A 16231-nucleotide genomic window follows, 5' to 3' on the forward strand; every position below is an offset into this window, starting at 1 on the left:
TACACAAGTCAAATATGCTTGAGAGTGGGTGGCAGGAGGAGTCAATAATGGCTGGGATGGAGTGAATGGAAACCAGGTGTTTAATGAGTTGGATGCCATTCCATATATTCCGTTCATGCCATTACTACGAGTCCGTCCTCCCCAATTAAGGTTGCACCAACCTCCTGTGGTACATACAGATATTTTTCCATCAGGATTCTAAAAGAACACTGGGTGTTGGTGTGTCCAGCACTCAACTTCACAAAACCACACAGGGCAGCCACTCCCCTTCTCTTCAGCTTACCTTGTCTGGCTCCCATGGAAAGACCTGTTCCTTACGCTAACAAAGATCCTCCTCTGTTCACATCTAGGCTGACCTCTGCCCTCTAATGTCCAAACTCAGGGAGGGGGTATGTAAGGGCCAGGTTTGTACAGGGGAGTGACAGGGTGTGTGGTGATAAGGATCCAAGGCCGAGACATTGTAAAGGGGAATTTCCTAGCAGATTCCTCCAATCTGTAGTTCAGAGGGGCCACAAAAACTAATCTCTCAGTTAATAGTCTCCTTCACTACAGATATTGGGAGAATCTCAGTTGCATACTCCTCGTGTCCTCTCCACCTTCTCAAAACCCATTGGATGAATAAGCCAGGAGTCCTGCCCCTCTAACCTTCTCCTCCAATGGGTTTTGAGAAGAAGGCGAACAGTAGGCAATTGAGAGATTCTCCCATTGTCCAGTCCTGCACACAACAAATAGGTATTTAAAGTCCCAGGAGGATGGGGGAAAGGTAACCAAGTCTGAGAGGAATGTAGAGTTAAAAAAGGGGGTGTAAAAATGACAGAGTTGACATAACCCAGGATGAGTACTAACAACAAGGGGACTTTTTGTCTTGTAAAAATTGTTTAAAATTATGCAGTAATTGCAGTGTAAATTCAACTCAATTCAGTGGAATTAAAAAAATATTATTACACGTGTGTGAATTGTAACATCAAATTGACTCTGAAAATCTGACACTACTTGTAGAGTAACTTTAACACTATGTAGAATGGGACCAAATGTTATCTGAAACAGTGTTGAATTCACTCTTAGGAGTTAAATTAACACTTTTATGTTTACTGTGTAGTACAAGACTCTATGTTACCGGGTTCAGTGTCGTATAGCATAGTACAGTACATTATAGTATAGTATACCCTACCAGTGAATTACTACAAGGTGTAGATACAGGTTGTACTTTTTATTTAACCAGGCAAGTCAGTTAAGAACAAATTCTTATTTTCAATGACAGCCCGGGAACAGTGGGTTAACTGCCTGTTCAGGGGCAGAACGACAGATTTGTACCTTGTCAGCTCGGAGGTTTGAACTCACAACCTTCTGGTTACTAGTCCAACGCTCTAACCACTAGGCTACCCTACAGCCTCTACACTCTAACCACTAGGCTACCCTACAGCCTCTACACTCTAACCACTAGGCCACCCTACGCCCTCTACACTCTAACCACTAGGCTACCCTACAGCCTCTACACTCTAACCACTAGGCTACCCTACCCCCTCTACACTCTAACCACTAGGCTACCCTACCCCCTCTACACTCTAACCACTAGGCTACCCTACCCCCTCTACACTCTAACCACTAGGCTACCCTACAGCCTCTACACTCTAACCACTAGGCTACCCTACAGCCTCTACACTCTAACCACTAGGCTACCCTACAGCCTCTACACTCTAACCACTAGGCTACCCTACAGCCTCTACACTCTAACCACTAGGCTACCCTACAGCCTCTACACTCTAACCACTAGGCTACCCTACGCCCTCTACACTCTAACCACTAGGCTACCCTACAGCCTCTACACTCTAACCACTAGGCTACCCTACAGCCTCTACACTCTAACCACTAGGCTACCCTACCCCCTCTACACTCTAACCACTAGGCCACCCTACCCCCTCTACACTCTAACCACTAGGTACCCTACAGCCTCTACACTCTAACCACTAGGCTACCCTACAGCCTCTACACTCTAACCACTAGGCTACCCTACAGCCTCTACACTCTAACCACTAGGCTACCCTACGCCCTCTACACTCTAACCACTAGGCTACCCTACAGCCTCTACACTCTAACCACTAGGCTACCCTACAGCCTCTACACTCTAACCACTAGGCTACCCTACCCCCTCTACACTCTAACCACTAGGCCACCCTACCCCCTCTACACTCTAACCACTAGGCTACCCTACAGCCTCTACACTCTAACCACTAGGCTACCCTACAGCCTATACACTCTAACCACTAGGCTACCCTACCCCCTCTACACTCTAACCCCTAGGCCACCCTACCCCCTCTACACTCTAACCACTAGGCTACCCTACAGCCTCTACACTCTAACCACTAGGCTACCCTACAGCCTCTACACTCTAACCACTAGGCTACCCTACCCCCTCTACACTCTAACCACTAGGCCACCCTGCCGCCTGTTTTTATTACTTAGGCAACTGCTAACGTAAAACAAATAGCCCTCAAAGAAACTCTCCCACCACTTGATACATGTTTATTATAGAAATGTAGAACCAACATATATAATATTTATATATATATATATATATATTTATTTAACTCCAGTGGTTTAACACAAGTCACAGTACAGTATTTATTTTTCCCTAAACAAAACGTTGCTGTCAGATGAAAAACTATTTTTGCCATATATATATATATATATATATATTTTAACATGTATTGAAAGCAGTAACTCCCGTCAATGAACTCTGAATATTTAATGAATCTAGGACCAATAAAATGTATTCAAAATAACTTGAGAAAAGTTATGTAATTGTATGTTTGTTAATGGGGAAAGTATGGCAATTTTCTTCCATTTGCTGAAAAGTATCCGTTTAAGGTGATGAGGTTTTTTCTCCGACAGCAACAATAGATGATCAGTAATTAGTCCAATGGGATGCAGAATAACGGCCAGCGCTGTAATATCAGTCTATTCAGGCTATTTCCTCAAAGAGTACATGCTTCTGCAGCATTAGTATATCTAACTAACAACTATATACAGATCACAATATAGTGATTTGGGGACAGAAAATAGAATCACATGACAATAAATATAAATTTAAATATAAATTCCATTAAATGTCCTGAATACAGTATCACTACAGTATTACAGGTTTTCTTAAAGGGTCATTTTCCAACAACAAAAACAAGACTACAATTCCCCTTGTTGTTAATGGCAGAGCAGCAGCATCCGTGTGTTGGCCTCTGATGGTGGAGTGATGTTGTGTTTCTCCTCTGAGCCCAGCTCCCTGGACGCTCCCTGAATGAAGAGAGATGTTCATGTCATTTACATTAGGCCTACTCTACACACTACATACTTATTATCCAGTGACAATGACCGTACCTCACCTCACCGGGACAAAACCCAAATCCCTTTAGATCCTTTGGACAACGTTCTAGGTTGCATCTGAAACGGCTCCCTATTTCCTATGTAGTGCACTACTTTTGACAAGAGCCCCAATGGTCCTGGTCAAAAGTAGTGCACTATACAGGGTATAGGGTGCCATTTGGGACGCATACCTACCCTTACTTTCCCCCAGTCAGTGTTTGAACTTCAAGCCCACAGAACGGCTGTGCGGATCGGAACTATCAAACACACTGGTTTGATTATATACACACAGGACAAAATTTGAATAAGTAACATTTACAAATAGGTTTATTATTATTATTATTATTATTATTATCCTTTGTACATACAAGCAGCCCTCTAAAGTGAGGTTTAGTCGGTGTCGTGCTTGAAGGATTGTAAAGTGTTCTCGACTCTAATACGCTGTCATTGATTGGTGGACTGAAACAGGAAGTTGTCATTTATTGGTGGATTGAAACAGGAAGTAGGAAGTGGAACTTCCAAAAAACAGTACCAGAGAGGGTATCATTGTATTGCTGATTATATATGCACACTATTCAGTCTAGTTTACACAGGTATAGGAGTGCAGTGTTGTTTTGGAATTGGAACTGGGCCATCCACAAGGAAATAAAGATAAGGGGTGAGGATTTGGTTTGGAATGGGGCCCTCCTGTCCTTTAAAGTCTGTAAGAAGCCTGAGTATTCATCAAGGAGATAGGAAGAGGGGTTGAGTGTTTGGTTTGGAATGGGCCCCCCATCTAGTGTCCACTCAGTCAAATCTCAGACGACTCTATCCTCTCTATCCAGGGAAGACCAGGAGGAGGTATGATGTCTTCCTCTCCTCTTTCTCTCTCTCCTCCTCCTCTTCCTCTCCTCACCTCCTGCACTTCCCTCTCCAGTGACTCGTTACTGTAGTCTCCCATCTCTCGCCCTCCTCCTTCTCCTCTTCCTCCCCTCACATCTTGCAGTTCCCTCTCCAGTGTTCCTCCTCCTCCTCTTCCTCTGAGCAGGTATAGTTCTCTCTCCAGTGTTCCTCCTCCTCCTCTGAGCAGGTATAGTTCTCTCTCCAGTAGTTGGTTGTGGTGGTACATGTCCAGGTAGCTGGCCTGCAGCTCTCTCTGGTAGCAGATGACTTTCTCCTTCTCTGTCTGCCACGTCTGTCTCTCCTGCTCGAAGGCCGTAGCCTGGGCCTCGCTCTGACAACGCTCTAACAACAGCTCTGCTCGCAGACGCTCCTCTGTAGGACCTGGAGATAAAGAGAGGGAGGGAGAGAGAGAAGATAAAGAGAGGGAGGGAGAGAGAGAGGGGAAGAGGAGGAAGAGAAAGAGAGGGAGAGAGAGAGAGAGAGAGAGAGGGGAAGAGGAGGAAGAGAAAGAGAGAGAGAGAGGAAGAGGAGGAAGAGAAAGAGAGGGAGAGAGAGAGAGAGGGGAAGAGGAGGGAGAGAAAGAGAGGGAAAGAGAGAGAGAGAGAGGGGAAGAGGAGGAAGAGAAAGAGAGGGAGAGAGAGAGAGAGGGGAAGAGGAGGGAGAGAAAGAGAGGGAGAGAGAGAGAGAGAGAGGGGAAGAGGAGGAAGAGAAAGAGAGGGAGAGAGAGAGAGAGAGAGGGGAAGAGGAGGAAGAGAAAGAGAGGGAGAGAGAGGGAAGATAAAGAGAGAGAGGGAGAGAGAGAGAGGGGAAGAGGAGGAAGAGAAAGAGAGGGGAGCAGAGAGAGAGAGGGGAAGAGGAGGAAGAGAAAGAGAGGGGAGCAGAGAGAGAGAGAGAGGGGAAGAGGAGGAAGAGAAAGAGAGGGGAGCAGAGAGAGAGCGAGAGATAAAGACAATGTAATGATCACCAATTATCTTATTGGTCAACACAGTAACATTAGTCACACAAACACATGACAATCAAACATAATGTAACATAACTATCAAACATAATGTAACATTACAATCAAACATAATGTAACATAACTATCAAACATAATGTAACATTACAATCAAACATAATGTAACATAACTATCAAACATAATATAACATTACAATCAAACATAACATAAAAATTAAACACAACAATCAAACACAACAATCAAACACAACAATCAAACATAACATTTACATTTACATTTAAGTCATTTAGCAGACGCTCTTATCCAGAGCGACTTACAAATTGGTGAATTCACCTTCTGACATCCAGTGGAGAGACATCCCTCTCTCTCTCTCGCCCTCTCTTTCTCTTCCTCCTCTTCCCCTCTCTCTCTCTCTCTCTCTCTCCCTCTCTTTCTCTTCCTCCTCTTCCCCTCTCTCTCTCCCTCTCTTTCTCTTCCTCCTCTTCCCCCCCTCTCTCTCTCTCTCTCTCTCTCTCTCTCCCTCTCTTCCTCCTCTTCCCCTCTCTCTCTCTCTCTCCCTCTCTTTCTCTTCCTCCTCTTCCCCTCTCTCTCTCTCCCTCTCTCTCCCTCTCTAACATTAAATAACAATCAAACACACCAATCAAACACAACAATCAAACACACCATTCAAACACAACAATCAAACACAACCATCAAACACAACCATCAAACACAACCATCAAACACAACAATCAAACACACCAATCAAACACAACAATCAAACACAACAATCAAACACACCAATCAAACACACCAATCAAACACAACAATCAAACACAACCATCAAACATAACAATCAAACACAACAATCAAACACAACAATCAAACACACCAATCAAACACAACAATCAAACACAACAATCAAACACAACAATCAAACACAACAATCAAACACACCAATCAAACACAACAATCAAACACAACAATCAAACACACCAATCAAACACAACAATCAAACACAACCATCAAACACAACCATCAAACATAACAATCAAACATAACACAACCATCAAACATAACATAACAAAACAATCAAACATACTGTAACAATCAAACATACTGTAACAATCAAACATAACATGAAATTACAATCAAATATAACATAACATAACAAAACAATCAAACATAACATAACAAAACAATCAAACATAACATATAAAACATAACATGATAATAAATTATCTTTAACAGACAATTTTTATCAAAAGCGACTAACAGTCATGCTTGCATACATTTGAGGTATATGTGGCCCCAGGAATCAAACCCACAACCCTGGCGATGCAAGCGCCATGCTGAGCTCCAGAGGACCACATATCTATACCTGATGCCCCTCCTGATCCTCCAGACTCTCGTGTTCCACTCTCCTCTGCTCCACCTTTCTCCAGTTGTTGAAGTTGCGCCCCCTGTAGGGCTGTCTGCAGCGTGTCTATCTGTCCATCACGGCTCTGCAGCTCTCCTCTGGTCTCTCTCAGCTGGGTCTTCAGCTGGAACAGCTCTGACAGCTTGCTGGTCACCTCCGCCTGGGAATCACGCAGCTGTTGCTTCAACAACGAGATCTCACCCGACTTCTGACACACCTGAAAGGTAAGGAGGGAGGAGTGGTGAAAGAGGCTGTTAAATAAACCCTGCTCTTCACCAGCATCCCTCAGTCAAATCCTCCTCTCAATTCAATTCAATTCAAGGGGCTTTATTGGCATGGGAAACATGTGTTAACATTGCCAAAGCAAGTGAGGTAGATAATATACAAAAGTGAAATAAACAATAAAAATTAACCTATGCCTGTCCTCCGTCCTCTTAGTTCACGGACCCATCTCTATGTTTTTACCTTTTACCTACCTACAACTCTACATCCTCCGAACCCCTCACCGACCCCACTACATCCTCCTACCCCCTCACCTTCCCCACTACATCCTCCTACACCCTCACCTTCCCCACTACATCCTCCTACCCCCTCACCTTCCCCACTACATCCTCCTACCCCCTCACCTTCCACACTACATCCTCCTACACCCTCACCTCCCCCACTACATCCTCCTACCCCCTCACCTTCCCCACTACATCCTCCTACCCCCTCACCTTCCCCACTACATCCTCCTACCCCCTCACCTTCCCCACTACATCCTTCTACCCCCTCACCTTCCATACTACATCCTCCTACCCCCTCATCTTCCCCACTACATCCTCCTGCACCCTCACCTTCCCTACTACATCCTCCTACCCCCTCACCTTCCCCACTACATCCTCCTACACCCTCACCTTCCCCACTACATCCTCCTACCCCCTCACCTTCCCCACTACATCCTCCTACCCCCTCACCTTCCACACTACATCCTCCTACACCCTCACCTCCCCCACTACATCCTCCTACCCCCTCACCTTCCCCACTACATCCTCCTACCCCTTCACCTTCCATACTACATCCTCCTACCCCTTCACCTTCCATACTACATCCTCCTACCCCCTCACCTTCCCCACTACATCCTCCTACCCCCTCACCTTCCCCACTACACCCTCCTACCCCCTCACCGTCCCTACTACATCCTCCTACACCCTCACCTTCCCCACTACATCCTCCTACCCCCTCACCTTCCCCACTACATCCTCCTACCCCCTCACCTAACATACTACATCCTCCTACCCCCTCACCTTCCATACTACATCCTCCTACCCCCTCACCTTCCCCACTACATCTTCCTACCCCCTCACCTTCCATACTACATCCTCCTACCCCCTCACCTTCCCCACTACATCCTCCTACACCCTCACTTTCCCCACTACATCCTCCTACCCCCTCACCTTCCATACTACATCCTCCTACCCCCTCACCTTCCCCACTACATCCTCCTACCCCCTCACTTTCCCCACTACATCCTCCTACCCCCTCACCTTCCATACTACATCCTCCTACCCCCTCACCTTCCCCACTACATCCTCCTACCCCCTCACTTTCCCCACTACATCTTCCTACCCCCTCACCTTCCATACTACATCCTCCTACCCCCTCACCTTCCCCACTACATCCTCCTACCCCCTCACTTTCCCCACTACATCCTCCTACCCCCTCACCTTCCATACTACATCCTCCTACCCCCTCACCTTCCCCACTACATCCTCCTACCCCCTCACCTTCCCCACTACATCCTCCTACCCCCTCACCTTCCATACTACATCCTCCTACCCCCTCACCTTCCCCACTACATCCTCCTACCCCCTCACCTTCCATACTACATCCTCCTACCCCCTCACCTTCAATACTACATCCTCCTACCCCCTCACCTTCCCCACTACATCCTCCTACCCCCTCACCTTCCATACTACATCCTCCTACCCCCTCACCTTCACCACTACATCCCCCCACCTTCCCCACTCCACCCCCTCACCTGCCACTGAGTCTCCTCCAGAGTAGGGCTGGTTCCCTTCAGACTGCCCTGACCCTCTCTCTGTCTCCCCCCTTCCAGAGCTTCCAGTTCATCCTGCAGCCTGTTCTTCTCCTGCTGGGCCTTGTGCAGCTGCAGCTGCAGTGCATGCTGGGAATGCTGAGCATGCTGGGAAACCTGACGCAGCTTGGCGGCGTACAGATGCTTCAACTCCTCCAACTCCTTCTCCCACAGACGCTGTTTACCTTCAAACACCTACAGGGAGGGGGGGAAGGGGAGAAGGTGAGAGATAAAGGGGGGGAGAGAGATTGAGTGAGGGTGAGATAGAGGGGGAGGGTGAGAGAGGGGGGAGGGGGAGAAAAAAAAAGTAAGACAGTTATAGACGCACAACCACATGCCCGCCCACTCACACACACACGCATACATGCGCACACACGCACGCGCACACACACTTACACACACACACACTTACACACACACACACTTACACACACACACATACACACAAGCTGGTCTACTCATAACCTGTGCAATGGCTCCTTCACTCTCATCCAGGTTCCTCCTCATCTGTTTCAGCTCGTGTTCCTTCTCCACCAGCCTCTCCTCCAGATCACGCACCTGGACAGTCAACCAACCAATCAGTCATTCAACTAATGAAATCAACCAACTGATCCATCCATCACTCACTCACCACCTCCTCTACGGAGAACGACAGTTCGTAAGGGGGCGGAGCCTCCCCTCCGTATGGCGCCAGGCGGCTGAGCGTTGCCATGCTACGACACGACATGGCCATCTCCGTCATAGCAACCCCCGACGACCCCGCAACCTTTGATGCTCGGTCCAGAGAGCCAATGGTGTTGATGTGGCTCATGGAGGCACTGAGGGTGGTAACATACATCTTCATCATCATCATTACCATTATCATCGTCATATATATCCTCCGTTTCATCATCACTGATCTACAGAGAAACACACAGACACAGAGAGAGACACACAGACACAGAGAAAGACACACAGACACAGAGAGAGACACACAGACACAAAGAGAGACACACAGACACAAAGAGAGACACACAGACACAAAGAGACACACACACAGACACAAAAAGACAGACACACAGACACAGAGAGAGACACACAGACACAGAGAGACACACACACAGACACAGAGAGAGACACACACAGACACAAAACGACAGACACACAGACACAAAGAGACACACACACACAGACACAAAGAGACACACACACAGACACAAAAAGACACACACACAGACACAAAAAGACAGACACACACACACACACACACAGAGAAAGACACACAGACACAGAGAGAGACACACAGACACAAAGAAACACACAGACACAAAGAGGCACACACAGACACAGAGAGAGATACACGGGCACAGAGAGACACACAGAGACACAGAGAGAGAGACACACAGTCACAGAGAGAGAGACACACAGTCACAGAAAGAGACATACACACACAGACACAGAGAGAGACACACAGACACACAGAGAGACACACAGACACAGAGAGAGACACAGACATATGCACAGAGAGAGACACACAGACACAGAGAGAGAGACACAGAGAGACACAGAGAGAGACACACAGTCACAGAGAGAGACACACAGAGAGACACATAGAGAGACACACAGACACAGAGAAAGACACAGAGACACATAGACACAAAGAGACACACACACAGACACAAAAAGACAGACACACAGACACAGAGAGAGACACACAGACACAGAGAGACACACACACAGACACAGAGAGAGACACACACAGACACAAAACGACAGACACAAAGACACACACACACACACACACACAAAGACACACACACACACACACACACACACACACACACACACACACACACACACACACACACACACACACACACACACACACACACACACACACACACACACACACACACAGAGAGAGACACACAGACACAAAGAGACACACACAGACACAAAGAGGCACACACACAGACACAGAGAGAGATACACGGGCACAGAGAGACACACAGAGAGAGACACAGAGACACAGAGAGAGAGACACACAGTCACAGAAAGAGACATACACACACAGACACAGAGAGAGACACACAGAGACACAGAGAGACACACAGACACACACAGACACAGAGAGAGAGACACAGACATACACACAGAGAGACACACAGACACAGAGAGAGAGACACAGAGAGACACAGAGAGAGACACACAGACACAGAGAGAAACACACAGACATGGAGAGAGACACACAGACACAGAGAGAGACACACCGAGTGACACACACAGACACACAGAGACACAGAGAGACACAGACACATAGAGAGACACACAGACACAGAGAGAGAGAGACAGACACAGAGAGAGACACACAGACACAGAGAGAGACACACCGAGTGACACACACAGACACACAGAGACACAGAGAGACACATAGAGAGACACACAGACACACATAAAGAGACACACAGACACACACAGAGAGAGACACAGACATACACACAGAGAGAGACACACAGACACAGAGAGAGAGACACAGAGAGACACAGAGAGACACACAGACACAGAGAGAAACACACAGACATGGAGAGAGACACACAGACACAGAGAGAGACACACAGACACAGAGAGAGACACACCGAGTGACACACACAGACACAGAGAGACACAGACACATAGAGAGACACACAGACACAGAGAGAGAGAGACAGACACAGAGAGACACACAGTCACGGAGAGAGACAGACACAGAGAAACAGGAGTTGACCTGATGTGAGCCAGCTGTGGTCTGAAGGGAGGTCTGTATGGAGGAAGACTGTTCATGGAGTTATGACCAGAGTCTGACAGGTTCTCATCCTCCTGACTCAGACCACGCACTGAGGCCACCGCCTGTATCACAACATTAATACCAACTGTTATCATCATCATCACCAGCATCATCATCACTGTCATGATTACCAGCATCATCACCAGCATCATCATCACTATCATGATTACCAGCATCATCACTATCATCATCATCACCAGCATCATCATCACTATCATCATCACCATCACTATCATCATCATCATCACTATCATCATCACCAGCATCATCATCATCACCAGCATCATCGTCACTATCATGAATACCAGAATCATCACCAGCATCATCACTATCATCATCATCACCGGCATCATCACTATAATCATCATCACCGGCATCATCACTATAATCATCATCACCGGCATCATCACTATAATCATCATCACCAGCATCATCATCACTATCATGATTACCAGCATCATCATCACTATCATGAATACCAGAATCATCACCAGCATCATCACTATCACCATCAATATGAAGTATCATCATCACCAGCATCATCACTATCATCATCATCACTATCATCATCATCACTATAATCATCATCACCTGCATCCTCACTATCATCATCACCAGCATCATCATCACTATCATGAATACCAGAATCATCACCAGCATCATCACTATCATCATCACCAGCATCATCACTATCACCATCAATATGAAGTATCATCATCACTATCATCATCACCAGCATCATCACTATCATCATCATCACTATAATCATCATCACCAGCATCATCACTATCATCATCACCAGCATCATCACTATCATCATCATCACTATAATCATCATCACCGGCATCATCACTATCATCATCATCATCACTATAATCATCATCACCGGCATCATCACTATCATCATCACCAGCATCATCACTATCATCATCATCACTATAATCATCACCACCAGCATCATCACTATCATCATCACCAGCATCATCACTATCATCATCATCACTATAATCATCATCACCGGCATCATCACTATCATCATCACCAGCATCATCACTATCATCATCATCACTATAATCATCATCACCAGCATCATCACTATCATCATCACCGGCATCATCACTATCATCATCACCAGCATCATCACTATCATCATCACCGGCATCATCACCGGCATCATCACCAGCATCATCACTATCATCATCACCAGCATCATAATCACTATCAATATGAAGTATCATCATCACCATAATAATCCTGGTACATTGGACAGTATTGATACAGTCCCTTCCAGGCGTTTTTAAAGAACACTAGTAACAGACACTGTACAGGTTTCAGGACCAGACAGAAATCACCAGACTAAAACGGGCACCTTGGTTCCGCTGGAGGTGGGTCCTCCATGGCGGGAGGGTGAGGAGGAGGAAGAGGAGGTGGAGACAGCTCTAGGTGTGTGTGCGTAGGCCCGGTGGAGCCCATTGGACAGGCCCTGGTCTGAGTCCTCCATCTTAGCAGGGTAGAGGTTCTGCATGGAACTGAAGTTCTTGGGTGTGACAGGCTTGAAGGCAGACGGCCTGAGAAGAGACTGGAGGGAGAGAGGAAGACTAGAAGAGTTAGAAGGTGAAACTGTCAGGTAAGAGAGAGAGAGATGCAAGGTAGAGACAGACAGGTAGAGATGTATAGAGAGACAGACAGGTAGAGAGGTATAGAGAGACGACAGGTAGAGAGGTATAGAGAGACAGACAGGTAGAGAGGCATAGAGAGACAGACAGGTAGAGATGTATAGAGAGAGACAGGTAGAGATGTATAGAGAGACAGACAGGTAGAGAGGTATAGAGAGACAGACAGGTAGAGAGGTATAGAGACAGACAGGTAGTGATGTATAGAGAGACAGACAGGCAGAAAGGTATAGAGAGACAGACAGGTAGAGAGGTATAGAGAGACAGACAGGTAGAGATGTATAGAGAGACAGACAGGTAGAGAGGTATAGAGAGACAGACAGGTAGAGAGGTATAGAGAGACAGACAGGTAGAGAGGTATAGAGAGACAGACAGGTAGAGATGTATAGAGAGACAGACAGGTAGAGATGTATAGAGAGACAGACAGGTAGAGAGGTATAGAGAGACAGACAGGTAGAGAGGTATAGAGAGACAGACAGGTAGAGAGGTATAGAGAGACAGACAGGTAGAAAGGTATAGAGAGAATGACAGGCAGTGATGTATAGAGAGACAGACAGGTAGAGAGGTATAGAGAGACAGACAGGTAGAGAGGTATAGCGAGAGACAGGTAGAGAGGTATAGAGAGACAGACAGGTAGAGAGGTATATAGAGAGACAGGTAGAGAGGGGAGATGGTATGGATGTCATAAGGTGAATTCACCAATTTGTAAGTCGCTCTGGATAAGAGCGTCTGCCAAATGACTTAAATGTAAATGTAATGTATGCTGGAGGTATAGAGAGACAGACAGGTAGAGAGGTATAGAGAGACAGACAGGGAGAGAGGTATAGAACCAGGCAGGTAGAGAGGGGAGATGGTATGCTAGAGGTATAGAGAGACAGACAGGTAGAGAGGTATAGAGAGACAGACAGGGAGAGAGGTATAGAGAGACAGACAGGTAGAGAGGGGAGATGGTATGCTAGAGGTAGAGAGACAGACAGGCAGAGAGGTATAGAGAGACAGACAGGTCGAGAGGTACAGAGAGACAGGTAGAGAGGGGAGATGGTATGCTAGAGGTATAGAGAGACAGACAGGTAGAGAGGGGAGATGGTATGCTAGAGGTAGAGAGACAGACAGGCAGAGAGGTTTAAAGAGACGGACAGGTAGAAAGGTATAGAGAGACAGACAGGTCGAGAGGTACAGAGAGACAGGTAGAGAGGGGAGATGGTATGCTAGAGGTATAGAGACAGACAGGTAGAAAGGTTTAGAGAGACAGACAGGTAGAGAAGTATAGAGAGACAGACAGGGAGAGAGGTATAGAGAGACAGACAGGTAGAGAGGTATAGAGAGACAGACAGGTAGAGAGGTATAGAGAGACAGACAGGTGGAGAGGTTTAGAGAGACAGACAGGTAGAGAGGTTTAGAGAGACAGACAGGTAAAGAGGTTTAGAGAGACAGACAGGTAGAGAGGTATAGAGAGACAGACAGGTAGAGAGGTTTAGAGGGACAGACAGGTAGAGAGGTATAGAGAGACAGACAGGTAGAGAGGTATAGAGAGACAGACAGGTAGAGAGGTATAGAGAGACAGACAGGTGGAGAGGTTTAGAGAGACAGACAGGTAGAGAGGTTTAGAGAGACAGACAGGTAAAGAGGTTTAGAGAGACAGACAGGTAGAGAGGTATAGAGAGACAGACAGGTAGAGAGGTTTAGAGGGACAGACAGGTAGAGAGGTATAGAGAGACAGACAGGTAGAGAGGGGAGATGGCATGCTGGAGGTATAGAGAGACAGACAGGTAGAGAGGTATAGAGAGACAGGCAGGTAGATGGGAGATGGCATGCTGGAGGTATAGAGAGACAGACAGGTAGAGAGGTATAGAGAGACAGGCAGGTAGATGGGAGATGGCATGCTGGAGGTATAGAGAGATAAACAAGTAGAGAGGGGAGATGGCATACTGGAGGTGCAGAGAGACAGACAGGTAGAGAGACACAGACAGGTAGAGTATTAAAGGACATTCTCTGTCTGGATGTCCTTTTAATGAGATTTTTTAAAGAAGAGTCTAATGGTAAAATGTGTTATTGTTGTTAAAATAATGGATAAAAAAAGATAACTGCAGATGTACGTGTTTATTCCTATACAGTATGTTGTCGCAGTGATATCATACCTATACAGTATGTTGTTGCAGTGATATCATACCTTTACAGTATGTTGTCCCAGAAATATCATCCCTATATGTTGTCCCAGGGATATCATCCCTATATGTTGTCCCAGGGATATCATACCTATACAGTATGTTGTCCCAGGGATATCATCCCTATATGTTGTCCCAGGGATATCATCCCTATATGTTGTCCCAGGGATATCATACCTATACAGTATGTTGTCCCAGGGATATCATCCCTATATGTTGTCCCAGGGATATCATCCCTATATGTTGTCCCAGGGATATCATCCCTATATGTTGTCCCAGGGATATCATCCCTATATGTTGTCCCAGGGATATCATCCCTATATGTTGTCCCAGGGATATCATCCCTATATGTTGTCCCAGGGATATCATCCCTATATGTTGTCCCAGGGATATCATCCCTATATGTTGTCCCAGGGATATCATACCTATACAGTATGTTGTCCCAGGGATATCATCCCTATACAGTATGTTGTCCCAGGGATATCATCCCTATATGTTGTCCCAGGGATATCATCCCTATATGTTGTCCCAGGGATATCATACCTATAGAGTATGTTGTCCCAGGGATATCATCCCTATATGTTGTCCCAGGGATATCATCCCTATATGTTGTCCCGGGGATATCATAACCAAAGAGTATGTTGTCCCAGGGATATCATACCTATACAGTATGTTGTCCCAGGGATATCATCCCTATATGTTGTCCCAGGGATATCATCCCTATATGTTGTCCCAGGGATATCATCCCTATATGTTGTCCCAGGGATATCATCCCTATATGTTGTCCCAGGGATATCATACCTATATGTTGTCCCAGGGATATCATACCTATACAGTATGTTGTCCCAGGGATATCATCCCTATATGTTGTCCCAGGGATATCATCCCTATATGTTGTCCCGGGGATATCATACCT

At 46.3% G+C, this 16231-nt stretch overlaps 1 protein-coding gene across 3 annotated transcripts in view; it reads right to left on the minus strand.

Moving 5' to 3' along the window:
- Positions 1-1195: 1195 nt before the first annotated feature.
- The window catches only part of LOC135526660 (NEDD4-binding protein 3-A-like), a 64909-nt gene continuing 49873 nt past the window's right edge, over positions 1196-16231 (minus strand). For 2 of the 3 annotated variants that reach the window (XM_064955197.1, XM_064955196.1), the window contains exons 4-10: positions 12847-13056; positions 11418-11539; positions 9306-9492; positions 9140-9232; positions 8618-8869; positions 6559-6814; positions 1196-4620 (exon numbers count right to left, since the gene is read on the minus strand). In XM_064955197.1, the coding sequence (XP_064811269.1) occupies positions 4148-4620; positions 6559-6814; positions 8618-8869; positions 9140-9232; positions 9306-9492; positions 11418-11539; positions 12847-13056 (1593 nt within the window). In that variant the 3' untranslated portion in view covers positions 1196-4147. Of the gene's footprint in view, positions 4621-5806; positions 6815-8617; positions 8870-9139; positions 9233-9305; positions 9493-11417; positions 11540-12846; positions 13057-16231 lie in introns of those variants that run through there. The other variant, XM_064955198.1, reaches the window with a different exon arrangement.

Source organism: Oncorhynchus masou, chromosome 32 (assembly GCF_036934945.1).
Source record: "Oncorhynchus masou masou isolate Uvic2021 chromosome 32, UVic_Omas_1.1, whole genome shotgun sequence".
Classification (NCBI taxonomy): domain Eukaryota; kingdom Metazoa; phylum Chordata; class Actinopteri; order Salmoniformes; family Salmonidae; genus Oncorhynchus; species Oncorhynchus masou.